General features: G+C 49.3%; 1 protein-coding gene across 2 annotated transcripts in view; it reads left to right on the forward strand.

Annotated features, from left to right (window-relative positions):
• Window positions 1-27,099, forward strand: part of LOC119159871 (uncharacterized) — a 55,159-nt gene that overhangs the window by 20,994 nt on the left and 7,066 nt on the right. For both annotated transcript variants that reach the window (XM_075888652.1, XM_075888653.1), the window contains exons 2-3: window positions 8,110-8,242; window positions 12,734-12,766. In XM_075888652.1, coding sequence (XP_075744767.1) covers window positions 8,160-8,242; window positions 12,734-12,766 — 116 coding nt within the window. In that variant the 5' untranslated portion in view covers window positions 8,110-8,159. The remainder of the gene's footprint in view (window positions 1-8,109; window positions 8,243-12,733; window positions 12,767-27,099) is intronic.

Consider the following 27,099-nt stretch of genomic DNA (forward strand, 5'->3'; position numbering starts at 1 on the left):
TAGCGGTTGATCGACAGGCGCACGAGAGAGACAGTCGGCGTCGGAGTGTTTTTTGCCGGACTTGAAAATGACAGTAATGTCATATCCTTGAAGTCTCAGGCTCCACCGTGCGAGGCGACCTGAAGGGTCTCCAAGGTGGCTAGCCAACACAATGCGTGGTGGTCGCTGACAACTTTGAGGGGCCTGCCGTAGAGGTAGGGGCGAAATTTCGACGTAGCCCAGATGATGGCGAGGCACTCCTTTTCTGTTGTGGAATAATTTGCTTCTGCTTTGGATCGCGATCGGCTGGCGTAACTAATAACCCTTTCAAGTCCGTCAGCCCTCTGCACAAGAACGGCGCCAAGACCTACGCTGCTTGCGTCAGTATGTATTTCTGTCTCGGCGAATCCGTCGAAATGGGCAAGTAACGGAGGCGTCTGGAGGCGATGTTTAAGCTCCTGAAAAGCGTGTTTCTGCGGCGTTTCCCACTTGACCTCCACGTCGGCCTTGGTAAGGTTAGTGAGAGGATCGGCGATGCGGGCGAAGTTTTTCACGAACCGCCTATAATAGGCACACAGGCCCAGAAATCGGCGCACGGCTTTCTTGTCAGTTGGCGGCGGGAAGTTGGCGATGGCGGCTGTTTTCCGTGGGTCGGGACGAACTCCAGACTTGCTGATAACGTGCCCCAGAAACAAGAGCTCCTCATACGCAAATCTGCACTTTTCTGACTTCAGTGTGAGTCTGGAAGTCTTGATGGCTTGAAGTACAGCTTCAAGGCGCCGAAGATGCTCGTCGAAACTCGAGGAAAACACGACGACGTCGTCCAAGTACACAAGGCAAGTCTGCCACTTCAATCCTGCCAGTACTGTGTCCATAACGCGTTGAAAAGTTGCACGTGCTGAGCAAAGGCCGAAGGGCATCACCTTAAACTCGAAGAGGCCGTCCGGTGTTATAAACGCCGTCTTCTCTCGGTCTTTTTCGTCAACTTCGATTTGCCAATAGCCAGTCTTGAGGTCCATTGACGAAAAGTACTTGGCGTTATGGAGCCGATCAAGTGCGTCGTCTATTCGTGGGAGAGGATACACGTGCTTTCTTGTGATTTTGTTCAGGCGGCGATAATCGACGCAGAAACGTAGAGTCCCATCCTTTTTCTTCACTAACACCACGGGGGATGCCCATGGACTCTTGGACGGCTGGATAATGTCATCCCGCAGCATTTCATCAACTTGTCTCTTCATGGCCTCACGTTCTCGCGTCGAAACCCTGTACGGACTCTGACGGAGTGGTCTGGCATTTTCTTCGGTTATGATGCGATGTTTCATGATCGGGGTCTGCCAAATTTTCGATGACGACGAAAAGCAATCTTCGTATTGCAGGAGCAGGGCATCGAGCTGTTCTTACTTATCGTTCGAAAGTCTGGGATTGACGTCGAAAGCTATGGGAGGGGCTTGGTTCCTCTGAGCAGGTTCCGCAGAATCGGCGAGGGTGAAAGCACTGGTGGCTTCGACAATTTCTTTGATGTATGCGACCGTTGTTCCTTTGTTCACATGTTTGTACTCACTGCTGAAATTTGTGAGCATAACCATTGATTTGCCTCCCCGCAGCTCTGTAATTCCTCTTGCGACGCAAATATTTCGGGTGACCAACAGATGCTGACTGCCTTCAATGACGCCTTCCAAGTCAGGTGATTTAAGAGCGGCGACTGAAATAATGACGCTTGAGCGAGGCGGAATGGTGACTTGTTCTTCCAGCACATTCAAGGCATGGTGTCCGGACGGCGTGCGCGGCGGTAGTGCTTCTTGTGTGGATAACGTTATCGACTTTGTTTTTAGGTTGATGACAGCACCATGGAGGCATAAGAAGTCCATGCCAAGGATGATATCTCTCGAGCAACGCTGTAGAACTACGAAGTCTGTAGGATAAATACGGCCGTTAATGGTGACCCTCGCTGTGAAGATTCCTGCAGGCGTTACGAGATGTCCTCCGGCTGTGCGGATTTCAGGGCCTTTCCAAGCTGTCCTAACTTTCTTTAGCTTCGCGGCGAACGACCCACTGATGACAGAATAGTCGGCTCCAGTATCGACGAGAGCGGTCACACTGTGGCCGTCGATAAGAACGTCGAGGTCGCTAGTTCGCGGTCTCGCATTACAGTTAGGGCGTGGCGTCGGGTCACGGCTGCGTCGGCTTGTTCCGCTGCTTCCGTGTTGCGTCGTCAGGCCACCTTCGGTAAGTGAGCTTTTGCCGTCAGGGCTTTGCCTGGTTGGCATTGTGTTCGGAAAGCTCCGTCGCGGCGTCGTCGTCGTCGTCGGAGGATCTTCGGTAGTTCGTCGCACAGCAACCGCACCTCCACCGGTTGCTGCCCTTAGTTTCCCGGATACGGGCTAGGGGACCGGCCCCGCGTTGGGCCGGAGTACTGCCGGGGCTGCGGTGACATGTGGCGGCTGGGTGACGGTGAACGGAAAGGACTTCGGGGTGTCCATTGAGTTCCTGTCAGGTAGTCAGCGATGTCACGTGGCCGTTCCCCTGGCTGCGGACGTGGTGCATCGACGGCGAAGCCACGCAGTCCCATCTGTCGGTACTGGCAACGGCGGTAAGTGTGCCCGGCCTCGCCGCAGTGGTAGCACAGTGGGCGGTGGTCAGGGGTGCGCCAAACGTCGGTTTTCCTCGGCGCACTGCGCTGGCCCGCTGGTGAACGGTAGGTCGCTGGTGGGGGTGGTGGCGGCGGTGGTGTTTGGCGACGGAAGTGCAACGGGGCGGCGTTTTGGCGTGGACGGGGAGGAGCGTTGTGGCGCACTGCAGCGGCGTAGCTCATAGTTTCTGGCTCGGGCAGCGGTGTTTGGGGAATTCGAAGTGATTGCCGAACTTTTTCTCGCACAATGTCGGCGATCGAATCCACTTGAGGGTGCGCCGAAGGCAACAGTTAGCGCAGCTCTTCCCGCACGATCGCTCGGATCGTTTCACGCAGGTTTTCGGAGTCACTGGTTTGAGCAGCAGCGCATTCTGGAGTCAGGCGACGATTATACTGCCTGGTGCGCATGTCAAGGGTTTTTTCGATGGTGGTCGCCTCGGATACAAATTCTTGGACGGTGTACGGTGGATTCCTCATTAGTCCCGGGAAGAGCTCCTGTTTGACCCCTCGCATGAGGAAACGAACTTTCTTCTCCTCAGGCATGTCTGGGTCAGCGTGACGAAATAGGCGGGTCATCTCCTCTGTGAAAATTCCAACCTTCTCATTTGGTAGCTGAACCCGGGTCTCTAGTAGAGCAGCGGCCCTCTCTTTGCGAGCGACGCTCGCGAACGTTTGCAGGAATGCGCCGCAGAAAACATCCCACGTTCGCAGCGTGGACTCTCGATTTTCGAGCCAGGTCCTTGCGGTGTCTTCCAAATAGAAGAACACACGACGCAGCTTTTCGTCATGGTCCCAGTAGTTGAGGGCGGCCACACGGTCGTATATTTCTAGCCAGGACTCCGGGTCTTCGAACGATGACCCATGGAAAATTGGTGGTTCCCTGGGTTGATGCATGACCATCGTGGGCTGGGACGCTGCGGTTTTCATTGTCGCTGCAGTCGCGGTCATGGCCTTAGTCTTCCGCGCCTTGTCTTGTAGAAGCCCGTACTCCGGTGGTAGCCCTTGCTGTCGGCGGCTTGTTCGCTGCTCTTGGTTGGCGTCGGTGTCTTCTCCGCGGCGTGGGCTGGGTTCACGGCTTGACGGGGGCGTCCGGTACATGAACGAAGCAGCACCTCCACCAGATGTCACGGGGTCGTGACGTGGCCGAAGACAGGAGACTTCGTGTTGGGATTTAACTGTTTATTTGGGTGAACCTGTGCCCGGTAAATAGAAAGTCCAATTACAGCAGCAGTCTCGCACAGATAGCAGTCTCGGACTGATAGCGGCGAACGGAGCGTCGGCCTTCGATCAACAACTGACACGCGGCGAAGCGCGTCGGCATTTTATACTCTTGCCGTCGAATGTTCTAGCGTTATCGCTGGCGGTGGCGTAGGTTCTAGAACAATATGTACCGTTCGCACAGTGGGCGTGATCTTATCGAAATGATCTACTACAGCCCGGAACTTTCTCGAAAACTGCAGGCGCGGTTTGCGCTGAGAATCGTGTGGTGTTTTGGGACGATAACAAGAACTTGGGAAATGGAACGTGGCAATATATATATATATATATATATATATATATATATATATATATATATATATATATATATATATATATATATATATATATATATATATATATATATATATATATATATATATTGTAAGGCAACGTTTTGGCTGCAAGACACTTCTTTTACTTGTCAAGCCTCTGCCCCACAACACAGGTCAGGCTGATGATGATGAGTATGTACATATGATAAATTGACGCGCATGAATAATGCTCACACTTATTCCCCCCCCCCCCCCCCACGCTTGAGCGGCCAGCCCGGACGCGTCTTAGACGGAAACGGAACGTCGAACGAATGGCTTCAGACGCAATACGTGGACAATCTCCGAACCACGACAGCGACGATCCGAACAAAAGTCGCTGGGAGTGACACGGTAGTTCACTGGTGATGTTTTTTCATTGATTGTATAGGGTCCAATGAAGCGTGACTGAAATTTATCGCACAATCCTGGGGTACGGATGGGCGTCCAAAGCAACACTTCATCCCCAGGACTGAAGGAGACGTCGCGATGAGAGCTGTTGTAGCGCTGCTTGCGATCTTGCTGATTGGCTTCTGTATTAAGGCGAGCCCGTTGCCGACATTCCTCGAGCCTTGTGATGAACTGCTCTGATACGGTTGCCGAGGCGTCAGTTGGAACATTTAGGAAAGAGACGTCGGTGGTGGATATCGGTGAACGGCCGTACACGAGGTAGAAAGGCGAGTAGCCAGTAGTTCTTTGAACAGCGGTGTTATGGGCAAACGTCACAAAAAACAAAATCGTATCCCAGTTGTCGTGGTTTGGTGTGATGTACATCGATAGCATGTCTGTTAGTGTCCGATGAAATCTCTCTGTCAGCCCATTAGTTTGGGGGTGGTAGGCTGACGTCGTCTTGTTTACTGTACCGCAGGTTGTGAGCAGGGTTTCGATTATGGTGGACAAGAACGTTTTCCCGCGATCACTCAGCAGTACGCGAGGTGGACCGTGGCGCAATACAATGGCGTTGAGAAAGAACTCTGCGACGTCTGAAGCAGAACTTGTGCGTAGTGCAGCAGTCTCTGCGTACCGTGTAAGGTGATCGACAGCAGTCACAATCCAACGATTACCTGCTGGTGTGATGGGGAGAGGTCTTAGTAGGTCTATGCCAACGATGGCGAAAGGAGTCTCGGGACACGGGATGGGTTGCAGAAGGCCGGCAGGAGACGAAGTTGGCCGCTTCCGCCGTTGACACAGATGGCAAGATGCAACGTATTTGGCCACAAAGGTAGAGATGCCAGGCCAGAAGAAACGTTTCCTGATGCGGCTTTGTGTTTTGTGAAATCCCAAGTGGCCTGCACATGGGTCGTCGTGAAAGGCTTCGAGGACTTGGTGACGTAGAGAGCGCGGAAGTACTGGAACCCAGCGGTGTCCATCAGTAGTGTAAGCGTAACGATGGAGCACATTGTTATCGAGCTTAAATTGCCGTAGTTGTCGGCGCAATCTAGCATTAGGAATAGATGATATACCATTTAGGCATTGAGTAATGCTATTGCAATATGGATCATCACGCTGGCGTGTGGCGAACTCGGTGTTGCGATTTGAAGCCGGCGTGTCGATAACCGCAAGTTGTGATAATGTGAGGGGTGACGCAGAGTTTCGCCCACCAGACGAGCAATCACCTGACGTACTCGATGATGACAGTGGAAGGGGGCAGCGAGAGAGAGCATCTGCATCTTAGTGTTTTTTGCTAGACTTATAGATGACGTCAAAATCGTATTCTTGTAGGAGGAGCACCCAACGACCGAGGCGACCAGACAAGTTTTTCAGTGACGATAGCCAGCACAAGGCGTGATGGTCTGTAATCACTGTGAAGTGGCGTCCGTAAAGATACGGTCGAAATTTTTGTACGGCCCAAACGACAGCAAGGCACTCCTGCTCAATTATGGAGTAGTTCTGTTCAGCAGCCGCAAGAGCACGACTAGCATACGCAATAACTCTTTCCCGTGAAGTGGCATCCCTTTGTAGAAGAACTGCACCAATGCCATGGCCACTCGCGTCGGTGTGGAGACATATAGGTGCGTTCTCGTCGAAAAGGCACAGAACAGGGTTGGATGTTAAAGCATGCTTTAGGGCTTGAAAGGCACGCTCGCAGTCGTCGTTCCAAGCGAAAGTTGATCCGGATGTCAGCAGCTTATGCAGTGGTGACGCGATGGTAGCAAAATGGCTGATGAAGCGGCGGAAGTAGGACGCCAGGCCCAGGAAACTTCGTAGGTGTTTCTGATTTTCTGGCTGAGGGAAGCGTATCACGGCAGCAAGCTTGTCAGGATCCGTGCGAACGCCATCTTCGCTGACAAGGTGGCCCAATACCTTGATGTTCTTGTTGGCAAAATGGCATTTCTTTGTGTTTAGCTGAAGTCCAGCACTATAAATACACGTCAAAACTTCGTCTAAACGATCAAGTTGCTGACGAAAAGAAGTGGAGAAAATGACGATGTCATCTAAATAACAGAGAAATGTTTTTCCATTTTAGGCCGCGTAGAACTGTGTCAATCATGCGTTCAAACGTGGCAGGAGCATTACATAAACCGAATGGCATCACGTTAAATTCATACAGCCCGTCTGGTTTTGCAAATGCAGTTTTTTTTTCTTTGTCCGCTTCGTGCATAGGTATTTGCCGATAACCAGACCGTAAATCCAGGCTGGAGAAAAATTCAGCGCCGTGCAGACAGTCAAGTGCGTCGTCGACTCGTGGGATTGGGTACACGTCTTTTCGCGTGATCTTATTAAGTGCTCGATGATCGACGCAGAATCGCACCGAACCGTCCTTATTTCGGACTAGCACTACAGGGGATGACCACGAGCTGGACGAAGGCCGGATAACATCTCGTTTGAGCATATCACAACGTTGTTCTCGATGATTTTCCGCTCTGCGGATGACACTCGATATGGGCGGCGGTGTACAATTGTATTGCCTTCCGTTTCAATTCGATGTATGGTGACGGAAGTGCGACCCAAAGGCTTGGAATTTACATCAAATGAAGCACTGTGTTTTTGAAGGATACCCAAAAGTTCTTGCTTTTGCGCTGACGTGAGATCAGGATTTATTGTGGCTGTTAAAGCAGCCGTCGTAGCATCGTCATCAGTACTCGTAGAGAAAGATGGTGCGTCTGCGTGAAGGGGCACCAGAGAAAGTGGTTCGGTGTCTGTGAAGCAAACCATACTGGTGCCCTGGGGCAGTGCAACAGGCAAAGAAGTAGGGTTAACTGCCGTAACTAATGCTCTGCCATCATAAAAGCGCACCAGGCTAGGACCGATGCTAAGCCCACCAGAGATGTAGCGTCCACACGGTGCTAGGAACACATCACCAGTACTGATCTTATGTGATGTCAGGGTCAGAATATGCTCATTGCCTAAAGGAATAAAACAGTCATCAGCGGGGACGAAGCGCTGGCTATGCGCATCTTTATCCCGAAACTGTTGGGAAATAAATATATTTATCCTTGTTGACAACGCTCCCGTTGTGCCATATCTCATATATATATATATATATATATATATATATATATATATATATATATATATATATATATATATATATATATATATATATATATATATATATTTCATCGAGTTCCCATTAGGTTCCGTTTTGGCCAACGACCACGTCCGGTAGATGGCGCGATGTGCGTGAGCAGTAGAATCGTAGAGCTGTAGAGTTAACGTCGACAATTTCAGGACAACGAGACGCAAGTAAAGGCTGAATTTCAGAGCTGCTTTGGCAGGCAGCCCTGAATATAATGTCGGCGGCGTTTCGCAGAACACGCTAACATATATTGGGCTGTTCGGCCAACAAAAGTCAAAAGTGTCTGCAAACTTTGTTTTTGTTTTTTGAAATTTATTGGTCTAACCTTTGACACCAGCTGCGCACACAAACTACGTGTACTTATAATGCATATTGCTTTCATGCACGATCTCGCGGCGCCCCTTGACGTCCAGCGCGTTGGTGTGCCAGCGACATCGGTTGTGCAGACGACGGGTCAGTGGTCATGGCCGCCGGCAGGCGACAAACGCGCTCCGCCGCGCATTCCGGACAAGCTTCCTCTTCGACGGTCACTCCAAGTTCATACGAGTGAGTAACAAGCTCATTATCTGGCTCTACGTGGGCGTGATGAGCGCGAATAGTATACGCTTACAAGTGTAGAAGCGTGGTATAGTCGGTCTGGGTTTGTGATGACGAATTTCACAACGCGCGAGCGTGCGAAAAATTGCTACAGAATAGACAAGAGCGTTGATTTCCAACCGGCTCGTTTTGCAGAATGTAGGAATATATACGTAAAGGCAAGGATAAATGCAAACCCATTCAATACATCCACGGTCAAATCACAGCACGTGCACATGTTTGTACAAACCGTATGTGCCAGGCACAGAATGCTTACGTATCTGTCGCTTAATTTGTGTACATGTTCCACTTGTATAATGTCGCGGGTTAATGAAAGCATGGCTAACCACTATCCCACACTGATTGAAAAGAGGGCTGCAACCGCAGTTACGACAATGACTGTTAAGGCTCCTCTAAAAAAAAAAAAAACACTACAATCAAGCTCATTTACAGTGGCTGAATGGCCGAATCACTGCCACTTCCGAAGGATTGCGAAGTCTAGTCTGAAACACACCGAGAAAGCCACTCCGTGTAAACACAATTTGTCCCGTAGCGGTGCACCTAGAATGTTTAAGTGCGAAGCGTTTCTGGGCGAACTTCAGGGACTTTAAGCGTATCTATCTATCTATCTATCTATCTATCTATCTATCTATCTATCTATCTATCTATCTATCTATCTATCTATCTATCTATCTATCTATCTATCTATCTATCTATCTATCTATCTATCTATCTATCTATCTATCTATCTATCTATCTATCTATCTATCTATCTATCTATCTATCTATCTATCTGTCTGTCTGTCTGTCTGTCTGTATATCTATCTATCTATCTATCTATCTATCTATCTATCTATCTATCTATCTATCTATCTATCTATCTATCTATCTATCTATCTATCTATCTATCTATCTATCTATCTATCTATCTATCTATCTATCTATCTATCTATCTAGCCGCCTACGGCTTTTAGCTCTCCTGGCTGTTTGGATAATGGTATAAATACCAAACTTGGTATGGCATAACATGACTGTATGAAGAACATCTTTAGCTAGTCATATAATGAAAATCATGACATGCGTGTCATAAATGTCATAATTTACATGTCACGGTATTGCCGCGCTTGCGGTGGTTTCATTTACATGATATCCGGCAAAACTGGTATGGTATGGCATGACAGCATGGCGAACACAAGCGACAGTCCCTAACATAAAAATCATGACATGCGTGTCATTTAGCAACATGACTGCATGCCATGCTCATAATGTGCTCGCAGCCGTATCACTAGCTTCGCATATACCGATTTGGTGATGATGTGCGATGTTTTATGGCGCAAGGGCCATTGGATGGCCAAAGAGCGCCAGGTCAGTTGACAAGTGATGCGAACAATGATCATGATAGGTGGCTCTAAGAGGGCCTTAAAATTCCTCAGGCTAACGCAGCTAAAATATACCGATTTCGTATTACGGGACGTGAATGCATGACGAAGGTATTTGACTGATGCAAACATGATAATCATGAGATGCGTGTCATACAACAACATGACTACTTGCCATGCTCATGATGCGCTCGCGGCCGTTTCGCTAGCTTCTCATGAACGAAGTTTGGTATTACGGGATGTGAATGGAAGACGAAGGTATGTGACTGGTGCAAACATGATAATCGTGAGGTGCGTGTCATGTAAAAACATGACTACATGCGACGCTCTCGATGCGCTTGCGGCCGTTTCGCTATAGCTTCGCATGTAGCGAATTCGGTATTACGAGACGCGAACGGACGACATAGGTAAATGAGAGGTCCCAACATGACGAACATGGCATCCGTGTCATATAACAACATGACTACGCCCCACACTCATCATGCGCTCGCGGCCGTTTCGCTACCGTCGCACATGCCAAAATTTGGCATTACGTCAAGTGAATAGATGACGAAGGTATGTGGCTGGTGCAAACTTGATAATCTTAAATTTAGTGTCAAGTAAAGACAATAATATACACCCAACTCAAGGCACCAATACACTGCGGCGTTAGTTTTATCGCGTCACACCCGCGATGCCACGCCAGGCGCCGAAATCCCCCTAGTAGAGATCAGTGGATCTGTGCACTGATTTTCATTGTGGAGCTGCATGCCATATACTCGCAGGCACGCGCCGCGCTGCGTTCCTTTGACGCACGCGCGTTTGAGCGCACGCGACGTCCCTCCGTCATGAATAGAGGCAGACGCGGTGCTGTCTAAGTAACGCCGTCGGCGTGAAATGCAGCATGTCGCATTTTGCGCCGCTTGCCACCGGGCCGAGGCGACGGACGCTGGTCGCACCGGTCACGCCTGACGTCACACTGTAGAGTGTTGGCATTTTGCTGACGTTGCTGCGCCGTACCTTCGCATGCGGCAACGTTGCGTAGGAGTATATTGGGCTCTTCTTGGCGCGCTCACCGCATTGCGCTTGCTCCACATGTACCCAATTCGGCATCACGGGAAGTGAATATACGACGGAAGTGAATGACACGTACAAACCTGATAGTCATAATATGCGTTTCATGTAAAACATGACTACATGCTACGCTCGTGGCATTATCGCAGCCGTTTCACTAGTTCCACATATGCCAAGTTTGGTATTACGTGACGCGAATGAACGATGGATGTAAATGGTACGCCCAATTATGATAAACATGATATGGATTTTATGCAAAACATGACTAGATGCTACGCTCATAGCACGCTCGCGGCCATTTCGCTATCTCCATATATCTAAAGTTGGTATCATGTGACGTTAATAGATGACGAAGGTAAAGGAAACGTCCAAACATGATAATCATCTATAGGAGTCATGTGCCGCATAGTTTACCTTCACCTCTGAACGTTGTGCTGATGTTAAAGTGACCTATCACCCTTCCTTATTCGTGATTCGCATATCATCGATTCCCACTGTACGTGGTAATTGCCAATTTTTTTCGAAAGGGGGGGGGGGGCGGGGGTTCAACCATAATTTATGTATGTTCGTGCGCGCGCCTGTATATGTGAATTGAATGTAAAGATAGGCATACATAAGTGAAATTACGAAGTATTGTGGGGGAGATTGAGCTGCCTATCCCGCTCCTTCTCTTGGGCACCACTCAAGGTGTCATTATTTCGGGCCAACAGATTGTAACATAAGCTACACATGATTTGTCAATATAAAGGTACGCAATGAACATAAATGCTTTGTTTGTTCGAAAGGGGAAGCTATTTCAAACGCCGGATAAGGTGGCAGCTTTTTGCGAAACAGCAGCAAGGTGCTGCAGCGCTTGTGCATGTACGGAAAACACATGTCGAAACGTTTCCACTCCCGACATATTATCGTCTATTGTATTCACAGAACATCACTGGTGTCACATCACTGGCGAGAAAGGAAACGTACTATCGGTATCAAATGAGACCCGAACAGCGAAGCGCGTGTTTCAAGCATTAGAAACAGTATAGTGGTGGCCGTCCAGCCATCACCATTGACAGGCGTGCACATCCGGTTTGGCAGCACTACGCCATCCACCTAGAGTGCGTTATCTCCGTTTCTACTCTAGTTTTCGTAAGGTGACAATGGTGAAAATCGTGGGCGTACCGAGCGCTTGTGATCGTATCACTCGCAATTCCTCGCTTTTACTGCAGCGTCGCAGTGCAACCGGTGTCTTGGCACGCTAAACAAAAAAAATATATATAATCGGTTTGCGGTTGATTTTCAAACGATTGTCGTATCTCGTTCGCCAGCGCTGCTTCACCTACACCCTTCTTTCAGAGAACAACCCGAAAAGGCTTCATTTTAACTGAAAATGCCGAGTGTTTTTTTAGAAGAGAGCGTGCAAATTATCTTGCTTTACCGGCACGAAGTGAAACAGCGTGAAATCGCAAGCATTGTGAAGCGACCTTTGTCTACTATAAATAGAATTCGCGAGGCATTCCGTGATGATTGACTCTGTGATGAGAAACCGTGCTACAATACTCGCCTTCGGCTGCAGTAGTTTAACCTCTGTATTTTTTATTTTGTTCCTTTCAAATACCATGCCTGGAACACAAGCAGAAATATTGCACTGTAAGGGGACCGTGCAGTGCTGCCACACCAGATGTGCGGGCATGTCTGTGTCAATGACTGGTGGACGGCGCGCACTGCCATTGATAAGGCTTGTGCCACGCGCTCCGCTGTTCGCGTTTCATTTGATGCCGATAGTACATGCCGATGTTGCTGGCGGTGAACTTTTGAAGGACCACCTCTGCCGTTCTAGTCTTTATTTCATATCTTATCGCTTGCTAGATGACGGGACCTACGGATAACAGATGTGTAATGCCGTCTTAGCGTGAAACAGCATCAGAAAGCAACTACATGTAGCTAGGTAGTCCTCACTTATTATCCTAAAACATGTCCCACACTGTCGCTTCTGTATACAAGAACGCAATCAATAAAAATTTTGTTGTTTATTTTCTGTTTCCAGGAGGAACATCGGCAGCATCTCCCCGGATCATACGTAAGAGCAAATTCTACGCTTTTGTTTTAGCACCACCCAACAATAAGTAAAATTGTATTATCGACACGGGATCACTAGTGCGAGAGCATGGGCGTCGGCAGGGGGCTGCAAAAGGGACGATTCCCTCCCTAAAGCAACACCAGAATTTGCCACGATACCCCCCTCCCTAATGGTGTACGAGCTTTCCCCACCTCCCCTAGTCGAAATGTAACATGGGTTTGCACCTTCTAAAACAATTTCTGCCGACGCGTATGCGCGAAGGCAAGCGTGCGCGCCCCGTTCAAGAAAAACGCGGCTGAAATAAGGGTTGCAGTGGTCACACTTCTCTGCCTTGAGCGACGGGTAAAACCCGGTAAACTGAACTAGTACTAGTATTAACAGTAGTAGTAGTAGGTGCAGCCCTAGCATAGTAATAGTTTTTGTAGGCGTACCTCATAGTATATTCAGGACTACAATAAAAAAGAAAAAATGGCGATGAACCACCCCCCTTTTGTTATATATTATGCGCTTTTGTTTGAACAGCATTCAACAGAGGGGTGAAGAGGAAACGCGATGAAGAGAAAAGAATAGACAAAAGTGGAACGAGGTTTGATTTCAAAGAATTAACGCAGCGGTTTAATCATTTGATTTCATTTTTCGGGCCTGAAGGGGCCAGAGAAGAGAGGGAAAAAGGAGTAAGACTTGCAGCTGATAAAAATAAAATATTTGAGAATTTATATCGTAATCGTGCTCATCCGTTATGCCGGCTTATGCGGATGGAAGCTTGTTACAGAGAGCGTTTCTTTCCAGAACAAACGATTGATTACGGAGATTCGTGCTACAACGTGTTGGCGTCCCCACGCATCAATGAACCATCCTTGATGATTTCCGACGGAAGCGCGCAACATTGCGCCCATTACGGTGGACTTCGTAAGAAATCGTAAGACAAAATGATTTTCTGTGAAATGGCTGGTTAGCCCGCAGTGTGACCCCTGTTAGAGGTTGACGAAGGAGGAAGCAGGACGTTGGAGGATACGAGAAACAAAAACATGTTTTATAGCACTGTTTACACATATTTACAGAAAAGAAGGGATAGTGGTTTCACAAACCACGAGCGTGGTGGTTGAACGTTACATAGTTCAGAGCATAGTTCAGAGCGACGTCCAGCACTCTGCCGCGTCGTTTTATGCCCTGTCGGGCTCCTCCTCTCCGAGTCAAACACCAATCACGCACACACAGGTGAGGGGGGCGAGCATGCACGCTCCACGTGAACACTGCATTGTGGTGGCGCCAGCAGGGCTCTTCGTCGTGTGTGTGCCGCTACTCAAGAGTTCCCACGATCCTGGCAGCATACTTCAAAGGGTCCGCCGATTTTGTTCGCTCAATTAGCGGGGTGATTTGCGGTGGCCGTCGGTCTCCTCCAGGAAGATGCTGTCTTTGCTGGCCTCTCTCGAATGGTTAACGGCGTCTTGGCGACACGACGTCTCGTCCTCCGGCTAGCACGTACAATGCCTGACGAGCATAGGCAGTCGGCCGGTCGGCTTGGTGATTGGGGATCAAAAGGGAGCGCCGCTCCTCTGTCAGCTCCGGCGCCGGCCACGCCAGCCCTCCTGTCGCCCGACGAGTCGACGAGGCCATCAGTCACGCTGCTGCTTGAAGGGACGACAAAAGCGTCCGCACCTGGCCTGGCTTTTCTCTCTCCAGCTGCGAACTCAAAACCAACTCCCAAACCAGCTCACAATGACTGACAACAGCAAGGCGAACCACACAACACACAACACATGCTGAAGTCAAGCACATTGGACCCGCTTAAAACCCTCCAGGCTTCTCAAGAAACACAAACAAAAGAGAAACCTGTACGCTAAAATTTTGAGACAATTTGGTGCCGCCAAAGTTACAACAATCATGGACGTGGAGATGCTTACCAAAGATGGAATCAATTGCTGTGTGAGAAAAGCACACAAAGAAAAACATAATTTGGCCCCATATAACCCTAATCCCATTTTTACAAAACTAGTTTTCTCCCACTGTCCGCACTAATAAGTTGTAACTCACATTTAACTTCATGACTAATTTCATGAAAGACAACTACCTAAATTCCGCACAAAGGCAGCCTAAACCTATAAAAGGTAACTGGACGCATTCTCTATTCTCTCAATAACCGAACTGTGAAAACCCTTAAAACGCATCCCTAATCTCAACGTTCGGTATATAACATAATGCTCAGCTAAAGAATTTCACCTTATCCCTGAGCACATACTAAAATAACAAAGGGGAAATGCAACTCGTGTACTAACACGCTCATTTGTTGAATGTAGTTTCATGTCAGCCCATGTTTTTAAAGAACGAACATTGCTGTGCGCCCTAGCACGACATCATGCTCTCATCCAAAGAGCATTAGCACACCAATCGCACACCTAACCATAGGCCATTTCCAAGTAACTAACTAAAACACTTACAATGCTTTTTGAAAAATCTAGAAAGGAAAACCTGCTGCTACACGAACTAGCTGGGGAGATGACAAAGGAATACTACTTTAAAACCAAAAATAAGCAAACAAACATGCTTCTAAGAAAATTCCTTTGTCACTCTCTCCAGCTTACAGCTGTCCCTCATCCCAATCGCACTCGTGGCGGTCGTGGTCTTCGATTCTGAAAACGCGCACGACAACAACGGGCACGAGCTACGAGCTGAACGGCAACGTTACGCCTCTTTTGCGATTTCGGCCGTCCTCTGTCCATCCGGCGGAGGGAACCCGAGCAATGCAAGGGAAAGAGTGACGGGGTCCTATTTGGTCTAGCCGATCGGTGTTTAGCTATTGTGGTCTTTCTTCTAGGACCACGTCGACACTCTTTTCCGTGAAAAGCTCTAAATCTCCTGTGTACATTCTGTCGCCAGGATGCACGCTGTGACCTACTACCCTATCGCTGCCGGCGCCTTACTTCCCGCCACAAAAGGCTCTTCGCTGAACTGGCCAATGAGCTCCCCTTATTTCTTTCGTCCGGCTGCCTGCCACCTTTGATCCGGCTCCTCACACGCATGCGAACCGGCTTTGACGCTGATGCAGAACCCCTAGTTCTGTTTACTACGCTCAAAGATGTCGACCTTTCCTTTACACCCTTACCCCCGAATGCAGAGATCTTACTTGACTCGTACTTGACTCGTTCTTGACTCAAGACAGTCTTGCCGGTCGCCATAAATCGTTCTCGAACTTGCGGATGACTTGAAGGCGACTTGGCTCGGTCGAAGTCAGGACAAGTTTCAAGTCAGCTGCGGAGCTAGCTTGAAAGCGACTTCACGCGTTATTCCAACATGGCCACCTCTCGAATGGACGTCGCGTGAAAGGTGGCCGCTTTTGAGTTTGCTTGCCTCGCCATAAGCGTAGCATTTTTTGAGGCGCACTGCCTGCCGAAGATTCTTGGAACCGCTTTACGTGACCAAGGAAATCCGATGGAGTTGTACGACGAGCAACAATTCCACGCTAGGTACAGATTCATGAAGAACGCCGTGGGGCAGCTGCTCGTTATGTTGCTGCTCCGTGAAAGTGGGGACAACCGAAGACAGCCCGTGCATCCAGTGTTACAGCTACTGATGGCTCTCAGGTTTTACAGCACTGGCACATTCCAACCAGTCACCGGAAATTTCGTCCGCATTCCGTAGTCGACAGTGTGCCGTGCAGTAGGAAAAGTTACGCTACTGATCCCAAAGCACCTGTACGCGATGCCGGTGCGCTTTCCGCAGCCGGCGGACTGTTATGAAGTGGCTGAGTTCCCTTGCGTTACAGGTTGTGTCGACTACACACACGTGCGTATTAATAGCCCCGGTGTCGACAACGCCGAAGTGTTCCGTAACCGCAAAGGCTATTTCTGTTTTTCTATAACACGACGACACTTTCCGTCTCTTTCGGTAAAAAAAAATGACTCTGTGCTCTGCCCGTGTGCCTCGTCTATCCTTTCGTCTATAGGGCACTGTTTCTCGCTCAGAAAGGCATCGCTTGTAGCACAACGCTACGTAAAATTACACACACATAAAAAAAGAGGTGCCCCTATCACGGGTTTTTTTATCCGCGTCACCATCATGCAGCGATACATTGCTGCACCCCGCGAGACAGAATTCTGCTGAGGGCAATGTCCTGACCCCCGCTTTTTCTCTTGTTTACCAAGCTCAACGAAAGGATACGAATCACATTTGTTCCCAGAACTTTTTTTTTTCATAATAACTGCGACCTAGCCCATTACAGGCATGCACCCAGGTGAACAGAAAGGCAAATATTGTGAAAATCGCGTCACCCCGTGAGCCAGGTCAGCACAAATACATGCCATGGCGTTCGATTGAGAAAAAAAAAACGACGAAAGATCGCAACGCGATGCTTGTTTCTCCTCCGAACAAGCAACCGTGGAGAAACGCACCGCATGTGGGTGGCCACTAAAACCAGCGGGCAACGAACGCTTTACAGAAGCAACACTGCGCATCGCTGTGGTGGCAGGCACCACGTGCCGCTCGTTAGCTGTAAAATGGCAAGAATAAGCTTGTGGCCCTTTGTTTTTATAGTTATATTAAAACGTATGGTCTTTTTTTGATGTAATGCATGCCTTACGCGAACAACTCCATTATTAGCCTTGTTACCAGGCGAGCAACGTGTTTCTGTATTGAAGCACGTTCTTGACTTGACCAAGCAAGACAGCCTGAGCATCTATGAAACGCGAAGGCCGACTTGAGCGTTTTCAAGTCCGCTGCTTGCTTCGCGCCGACTTGCTCAAGTCAAGTCGAAGACGCGGCCAAGTAACATCTCTGCATTCGGGGGTAAGCCTTCCGATCGCATCTCACACTCGTGAACACCCTCACAGCTCCTGTCTGCTGTCTCATTCACGCAGTCTAAATGATTTTCGACCGAATCATCTTTCTGTTCACACACTGCACTGGCGGACAGGTTAACACACTTAAGAACAATGCAGCTGCTTCCCTCTGAACCATCTCGCTCGCACTCCTGGGAGCTATCGCCAACTGCACTGTCACCGTCACTCTCTACATTCGCTGCTTTTGAGCTTTCTCCGGTGTTCTTGAATACTTCCACATTGTTTGCAAGATCCACCGTCGCGACAAACACAGTTGAGGCCTGTACCAGCCTGTCTACAGATATCCTAGCTGTTTCGCTAGCATCTAACTGGCACAGCACCTCGTCGCACACGCTCTGGCCTTTGTCGGCCTCTGTAATCAGCGCAGCATCTTTCGCAGCACTCGAATTTGGTTCGTCTTCGAACCTGCTGCGCTCTTCACACGTGCTAGCCTTCTCTAAAGCTCTGGGCTGCACCTCGCACTTCTCGTGCGCTACACTTGCGGATGGCCGAATCTTCCACCGCCTTGCCTCGACTTTTTCTTCCGACAGTTCAATCCCTAGGCTGAGTGCCCGCTCACGCTCGTCACCTCGCTCCCGTTTTTCTATCTCCCATTTTTGCTCACTATCTACTTTGGTGCTATAAGAGACACGCCAACCTCTCTCAGGCTTGGCTTTACTACCAGCACAACGTCGCGCGTTCTTCACGGGAGCGTTCGTGAGCTTGTACTCTACTCGCTTTCTGTCAACTCTGATGCCGAAGCACCGCAGTAAAGCTGCCTTAGCTACATCGTACCTATTGAACTGTTCCTCGGAAAGGTATAGTAACCTACCCATCAAGCTGCACGGAAGGACACTCGATAAGGCGAAAGACCAATAGTCCTCGTCGAGCTCTAGTTCCCTGCAAACTTTCTCGTAAGAGGTTAGATAACTCTCTAAATCCTCGCCCACTTCGAATGCATGGATCCTCGAATTTACTTGAGCCGATCTAAGGTACTGTATTGATCTTTTTCTCTCTTCCTGTTCTAATTTCAGGCTTTCCTCCCACTGCTCTCTCTCTTTCTGTCGTTCCAATCTTTCTTTTTCTTCTCTTTCTTTTCTATCCCTTATTTCCTTTTCTTTTCTTTCATTTTCCTGTTTTCGTTCCTCCAACCTTTTTAAAGCTTTTAACACGTATCCAATATCCACCTCACTGGCGTTTTCCAAAATTAGCTCTAAAATTTCTGACCTGCCCATTCCTTCCTTAATCTTAATACCAAGGTCTTCACAAATGTACAAAAGACCATCTTTTAGCAGTGTCTTCACCTCCATGATTGCCGTTGTACTTTGGTCCTGCATCTCACACAAATGTAGGGGATCCCTCTAACACACAAATAGGTGATCTCCCTAACTCACACACAATCCAGCTTCTAATCAACTCACACTCAAGAAATGAAGCCTGGAAAGTCAAAACAAAGACCAAGCACTCACCACAGCACAGCACCATGTCGTGAAGTCCATCTCACCGCTGCCAACCAGTTGTTAAGGTTGACGAAGGAGGAAGCAGGACGCTGGAGGATACGAGAAACATAACAGGGGTTTATGGGACTATTTACACATATTTACAGAAAAAAAGGGATAGTGGTTTCACAAACCACGAGCATGGTGGTTGAACGTTACATAGTTCAGAGCATAGTTCAGAGCGACGTCCAGCACTCTGCCGCGTCGTTTTATGCCCTGTCGGGCTCCTCCTCTCCGAGTCAAACACCAATCACGCACACACAGGTGAGGGGGGCGAGCATGCACGCTCCACGTGAACACTGCACTGTGGTGGCGCCAGCAGGGCTCTTCTTCGTCGTGTGTGTGCCGCTACTCGAGAGTTCCCACGATCCTGGCAGCATACTTCAAAGGGTCCGCCGATTTTGTTCACTCAATTAGCGGGGTGATTTGCGGTGGCCGTCGGTCTCCTCCAGGAAGATGCTGTCTTTGCTGGCCTCTCTCGAATGGTTAACGGCGTCTTGGCGACACGACGTCTCGTCCTCCGGCTAGCACGCACAATGCCTGACGAGCATAGGCAGTCGGCCGGTCGGCTTGGTGATTGGGGATCAAAAGGGAGCGCCGCTCCTCTGTCAGCTCCGGCGCCGGCCACGCCAGCCCTCCTGTCGCCCGACGAGTTGACGAGGCCATCAGTCACGCTGCTGCTTGAAGGGACGACAAAAGCGTCCGCACTTGAAGGACGGGAACTCGCCTCTGCCCGCCGCCTAGTCTGGATAATCGCTCAAATTCCCGACAGCGTCCGTCAGACAGGGCGCCGAAGGGATTGAGAGACGAATCTCCAGGCCAAACCTAACACCCCGTGGCAAGAGTCACAGCTGATCCTAACGCCACTCTCGATTTTTGTAGGCGATTGGACAATGACGTGCTATCAGCAGTTTCACGTTAAACAGCAGGTGGCAGCAGCTCCGAAGAGTGAGCACACGCCCACGCTTTCCAGAAGTGTCTTTCATAGAGATGCTCACTCACTGTTATAAAAGGGTGCTTGAGAAAATGGTCAAATCATGCTCTTTTTCTAAACTCCCTCAGTCGCTCACGATTGCAAGCTTTCGCTGAAGCGTTCATACAAGTGTCGCCTTTCCGCGGGATCTGTTTTTCGCCCAGCTCATGGAGCGATTCATGATTGCTAGTACTGCAGACGCAATAAGGCCGTAGAGACGTTTAGACGCACATAACCGATCATGCCGATGGTGGTCTTAGTCACACATATGATACATGCATATTCCACGAAGTATTGGGAGACAGGTCACATAATTCAGATGGTGCTGGAATGTTTTTGCAGGGCTTAAGTATACGCAGAAAATGAATAGTGTGACGGGAAAGTATGACGATTTTACATTATGGTAATTTCCATGGAACATTTATCGCTTCATTAAAAGCTATTTAGATTGCGTTGGTGGTAAAGCTAATTGGTATGAATATAGTCATTTTCTGCTAAAGCGCACACATATTTTCAGATAGTGAGGTAGTTCAAAAAGAAATGCAAACGGTGGTGGTGGCAGTAAACATTTATTAAGCTGATTTATACAAAGAGAAGGTTCGGAAAACCAGCCCCTTTATAGTGGGTGAGCTCCCTCACAGTACCAGGCGGAGCTGTTTTGGAACGCCGAAGCATGGCTTGTTGGGCTGGAAAGTCCTGGCCGCCGAGCAGGGCTCCTTCCCAGTCCTCTCGGGCTGGGTCAGGGTTTGGAGGTAAGGAAGAATTGAGCTGGTATGCTGATACCACGTGGTAGGTGTCGGCCACCTCCGCACAGCACTGCCAGAGACCAAAAAATGAAGAGTCACTGTGCTCAGCGCTGCTGCGCACAGTAGCGTACTGGTGAATAGGCTGAGAATTGTCTCGTCTGCCTTCCTGAGTTCGCAGGGCGCAGGGATTTGGTGGAATTCCAGATATATATATATATATATATATATATATATATATATATATATATATATATATATATATATATATATATATATATATATATATATATATATATATATATATCTTTAAAAGTCGACAGGAACATTTTCTTAGAGATCACAATGGGCATCGGTGGGCGAGGCAGTGGCCCGGGATATGAGTACGTGGGCGGCAGCGTGTCACGCCTCGTTGCCTTCGAGGCCATGAAGGCCAGTCTTCCAGATTACTGAATGGGGAAAGGGGTAACCTACCATGGCCAAGATTAGAGAGTTTTGGCAGCTAGCGCTAAGATCCATCCCAGTTAAAAGATTCGGCAAGCATCTTTGGAGTCTATTATAAATTTATAACTATCGCGACAGATAGCAAGGATGTCGTGGTTAGGTTCGTCACGTAGCAGGGCGTGTGACGCGAGGAAGATGGAGACTGTGAGGAAAACAAAAGGAAGCTATATTCGACGAAAAAAAAAACTATTGCGCATACAGTACTAAAGTCGTGCACGCACGCGGTTCACAAACATAAGAAAATAAACAGTCTCACAGTCTGAGTCGTAACCCGGTGCTTTGAAGTGGGACCCGTTGCGTACTCAAATGCAGTCGTCTCTTGGGTGCCAGGTCCGCATACCACTGTAGAGGGCATCACTAGGTCTAGGAGTAGCCGCACACTGTCAGCGACGTCGGCTCGGTGGACGTGGTCAGCAGCTCCGGTCTTTCGAGGGCGCTCGCCGTACCGGATATGACCACACTGCAGGACCACTCACCCAGAACTCGTGCCTGGCCACGCCGACACGCCGTGCCCCGAGGACGTCAATGGCTCGAGGACTGGAACCCGGCCTTTCGAACCTCGCGCGTAGTTGCGGGTTTGCCCTAGGCTCCCTTGCGTCGTCTTGTCGGCGTCCGAACATCTTCGTTCTCCGCGAGCGTCTCCTCTTCTTTCTTCAATGGGCGCGCTGTAATGCCCCTTCATTCTTGTCATCTTCTAAATGATGTGGCGCTGTCGTTTGCTATGCTCGCATGTTTTAAGGTACTACATCACAAAGGGCTAAGGCCAGCTCTTCAGCATGGGTAGCATTGGATTCGCAGAAGGATGACCACCTCCTGCCTGTCTTGGTGGACTACGGCAGCCGTATATCAACTCCCGCGATAAGGGCCGGATATGTCCGTGCATAATACCTTTTGTTTATAAGCGTATTGGTGCCAGAGAGCAAGAGCTAGCGTCTCTTGACGGCCAGCATGCAGCTCACAGGACATGTCGGTGAAGAGGTGTCAAACATGCATCGCGTATTTTCAATGTTCGAGCATTCATAACTGCTGTTCTGTGACGAATTCATGCCTGTGCGGTGGCGATGTGGGAGTCGTCTGCCTGAAGGGGTCTGCGCCAGGCTGGTGTCATGGTTTTCCAGTAAAGCCTTGTGACTTAAAAATGACTTGGACTCTCGAGCACCTTGTAGTGAGTTATCTCAAAAAAAAAAGACGCCGCTCGCACTGCGAGTCTGTACCCTGTCGCGACTGTCACCATTACGCGTTATCTTTGCTTGCCGACTAATAAACAGCCTAGAAAATTAGTGGAGAGTGCTCTGCTCCCATTCGATGCGTGTGGGGCTTTGATTTTGTACCCTCTTATTTAATATGACCCAAGACGCTTCGCAGCAAACGTTTCTCTCCGTGCCACCCATTTGCCCCGTTGTCCCACACATCCGCGATACACCTATATTCACAGGTGCCGACAGCACTGACGGGAGGACTGGCTCGCACTTCACAAGCATGTGAGCGTAGCCAACAGATGGCACGATGATGGCAAGTTGACCAACTCGGTATTCGACCTGGCGAGAGTAGCCAGTCTGTGTTGTAACAACCACGCGTCCAATTTCGCGACTTGGTTCGAGTTCGAAACCACCGTCGTAAACGTTTTTTGCCACCCTGTTGTTCGTAAGCTGAAAGCCGAACAACATTCACGCGAACGCACTGAGCAGTCCTCTACCAGTTATATCGAAGATGTCCCCGACTTGTGTAACAAAGCCAATAGAGCGATGTCTGAGCCTGACAAGATCTGGCACGCCATAAAAGTATTGACAATGATGCCTTCACATGCTGTGTAGTCAAGAAGAATGACACTACTTGCTTCACATGCCTTCACGGCGTTATAACGCGGTGAAAGAGGTACGAGGAGCTCCGCCGGCGGCGTTGAATAAGCTGTAACTCTACGTCAGAAGATGCAGAGCTTGCTGGCTTGGTGCGAAGCTTTCACCAGATGGCGTTTCTTTCAGAACTCAAGTACTTCGTGAGGAAAGCGCAGTTCCCTCTAGGCCTTTGACCACTCGCCAGCTTTTTAACAATCGACGCCCAGCCTTCTCCTCCCCTCCGCTGAATGATTGAGCGGTAAATTGCGAAGGTGATGCTTGAGTACCACTAACAACCTCTGCCTCCTGCGCCTCAGAGTTAATTACGCTAAAGTTGTCGCCAGGCCGCCTCAAGTGCTTCCAGCTGCCGCCGCTCTCAGTCACACTGTAGCCGCTGCTTCAATTGAAGCGGGTGTACCCGCTACGCACACTGACGTCGTCCCTCTACTTCAGCCCACCCTGCAGTCACTTCAGCCGTTGTTCTGTCCATCAGGTAGAACGACATGGAGGAGGAGATTGAAGATTAATTTGTGGGGTTTAACGCCCCAAAACCACCATATGATTATGAGAGACGCAAGGGATGAAGGGGGGAGACCTACCTTGGCAAACCGAAGGCGCGCCCCCGACAACCAGTCCGTCTGCTTCGCATGCGGTTACGCCGGTCACGCGGCACGTTATTGCGTCCTAGTGTAGCCGCCTCTCATCACGTGACCTGTCGCTGGCCAGCTGAGTCGTTGTTAACCCGACTCACGTCCATCTACACTACCGACGTCTCGCCCAGCTTCATCCACTTGTTGGTCTCCGTCTCTATATGACGTCGATCCCCGTGGCCCATGTGGCCACGTTCGGCTGCTCAAGAGCATTAAAAGAAGTCGCCTTTCACGAGGGAAGGGCTGTGACACTATTGGAGCGCGAAAGCTCTCAGGGAAATCTGTCGAATATCGCTGACGTGTTTGCGGACGTTGTTCGCCCATCTGCCCTTATCGACACTGGAGCTGCCGTATCAGTTATGGATGCAAAAATTTGACGCTTACTCCGAAAATTTATGACGATGGTTTATTGAATGCCCCTCCGTGCCATTAGTTCGCAGAGTATTCAACCTGCAGCAGTGTGCACTGCTTGGGTCGTCATTCAGGATGGCCTGTATGTCGTCCAATCATCATCATTATTGCATGCTCTCATGACGTCATTCTGGGATAGCATTTCCTCTCGTGGCATGACGTAGTCATTTATTGTGCCTCCACCGAAACTGAACTCTTGATGTTCTCACATTTCACGCCGGTAGACAGTCCTTCGGCACTCAGAAAGAACTTTGTCAAAAACGATATGACAGTGCCTTCAAGCTCTTCAACGCCTGTGTCAGTCGGTTTTCTGCGGCGGTCTCTCCAACACAACTGCACTCATTTCGATATATGAACGTGGTTGCAGTAGGAAAGTGTTGCTCATACCTTTCGCGACTGGGCAGGTCACTTAGGGCAACACTGCTATTTTTCTCCACAGCCAACTCCCGTACATTGTTACGCTGGTTCAAGGGCAATATCTCGGCAGAAGGGAACCCCTCAACGACGCACAAGTCCTGGACGTACCGGATGACTCGCGCTGTCCCACTTCCCGTACCATCAGTGCTATTTCTTGTCTGATCCGTCATCTGCTGATGTATTTGGTCCCTCCATTGCGGACAACCTTACGTCGATACAGGGCTCACAGGTTGTGGCATGTTGCAAGAATTTCGTTTTTATTTCGATGTCGTCTCTCGGCCGCAAGTCCCCTGTTACGCATCGCACAGACACTGGCTGCCAGTCACCATTACGGCGACGCCCACATCGCTTGTCACTTGTCGAACGTCAGTTCATTAATCAGAAAGTGGATGATGTGCTCCGACGCGACGTAACAAGACAGCCCATGGTCGTCTCCTGTTGTTTTCGTTGCGAAGGAAAGCGGTTCTGTTTGGTTATGTGTGGACTACCGATGACTTTATAAGACCTTTCACAATATGCTTATTTCCTGCCGGGCATCAAATACGCGATTGATAGCCCCCAAGGAGCCGAATTCTCGCCTCATCTCCATTCGTGCTCGGAGCACTGACAAGTAGCCATGCCGGACGACGCTCGCCCGAAGACGGCTTTTGTCACACCCGACGGCTTGTACGAGATCAAAGTCATGCAGCTTGGTCTGTTTAACGCTTCCGCGACCTTTAAGCGCATTATGGACGTTGTTCTGAGCAACTTGAAATGGCACTCGTGCTTGAGTTACCGGGACGACGTGGTTGTTTTCACTACGTATTTCTCCACGCACCTCCAACGTCCGACAGAAGTGTTCAAACGTCCGAGCAACGCCAGCCTCTAGCTAAATCTGAAGAAGTGTCGATTGGTAGCACGCAACTGACAATCCTAGGTTACGTCATGTCTAAGGATGAAAATCTTCCCTATTTGCCCAAGCTTCGGGTCATGGCTGCGTTTCCTAAACGTTCCTTCGTCAAAGAACTGCGCAGTATCGTAGACCTGTGTTCCTACTTTCGGTGATTCATACGAAACTTTGCCACCGTCATATCACAGCTGACAAAGAGCCTTCGAATAACGGGCCCCTGAATTCATGGTCATCCGTGTGTGACGATGCATTCGCGAAACTCCGCCATTTCTTGACCTGTCCTCCCATACTTCCCCACTATATACCTACGGCCCCAACGGAGGTGTGCACGGACGCCAGCGGTGTAGGCGTCGGTGCTGTCCCAGCGCAGCGCGAACCTGGATTCTCCGAATATGCCGTGGCATATACGCAAGGCATACGCTTACGAGAGCCGACAGAATTATGACGTCATAGAGATACCTGGAGATCATCCGGGCCCATACAAAGTTTCGACCTTATTTGTGTGGTCGCCCTTTTGTTGTCGCTACCAATCATAATGCATTATTGGCTGCCGTCATTCAAGAATACCGCACGCGGCCGCGCCTGCAGGGCTCTTCACTTGCAAGACTATTGGACATCCACGTGCTGCGCCGCAACGGACATGCTGACGCTGATGCCCTCTCATGCTCCCCTCTGCCTGAGGAAAATGCCGCATGCTCAGTATCTTCTACTGCTGTTTTTGTTATCGATGTTCACATCATCGCTACCGAACAGTGCAAGTATCATTGGATTGCCCCGCTGATCGACTTCCTCTCTGTTCCGTCCACAACACTTCACTCTATAGGCTTTTGTCGCCAAGCTCAGCATTTGCTATGAGTGACGGCCTCCTGCACCGACTCGATTAAAACCCCGAGGGCCAGCAGTGGCTACTTTGAACGGCATTTACTCGAGCCTTGCGTCGCCAAGTTCACCATTTATCCATACGTGACGGCCTCCTGCATGGACGCAATGACAGCGCCGACAGCCAGCAGGGGATACTAGGACAGCCGGCAGTATGCGGTCGACAATATGGGAGTCCTTCCTCTCTAATCCACAGTGCGCGAACTGCGGGGTATACAAAAGTTACCACCTCATTCGACATCAGTACTTCTGGCAAGGGATGTACCACTACGTGCGGAAATTTGTTCACTCCTAGCTAGATTGCCTACGTGCAAACCGTCAACACACATGTCGCCAGCCGATCTACAACCGTTACCTTGCTTTGACCGTGTGTTTGGCCGCATAGATACGGGCGCAGTGGTGCGGAAGTCGTGTAACTGCTGCTAGGATGTTCTACTACACAATAATAACATCCTTACTCTTACTGAAGTCACTAAATGCAACGTAAGTATTGTTTTCCATAGACCTAATATTAACTTCCGTCGACCATTTTTCTGACTTATAATCTTATCATTTATAGTAATACGTGATTGGCGTTAAACAACAAATTTTTTACTCAGTATTCGTGTTAATTATGGTAAGCAAACTGTAAAATTTACTTCCATCTCACTATTGAACACTATTCCACGCAGCATAAAAACTACAAGCTCGTTTCACCAATAAAAAACTGGTTAAAAAGT

This window comes from Rhipicephalus microplus, chromosome 3 (genome assembly GCF_043290135.1).
Source record: "Rhipicephalus microplus isolate Deutch F79 chromosome 3, USDA_Rmic, whole genome shotgun sequence".
In the NCBI taxonomy this organism is placed as follows: Eukaryota; Metazoa; Arthropoda; class Arachnida; order Ixodida; family Ixodidae; genus Rhipicephalus; species Rhipicephalus microplus.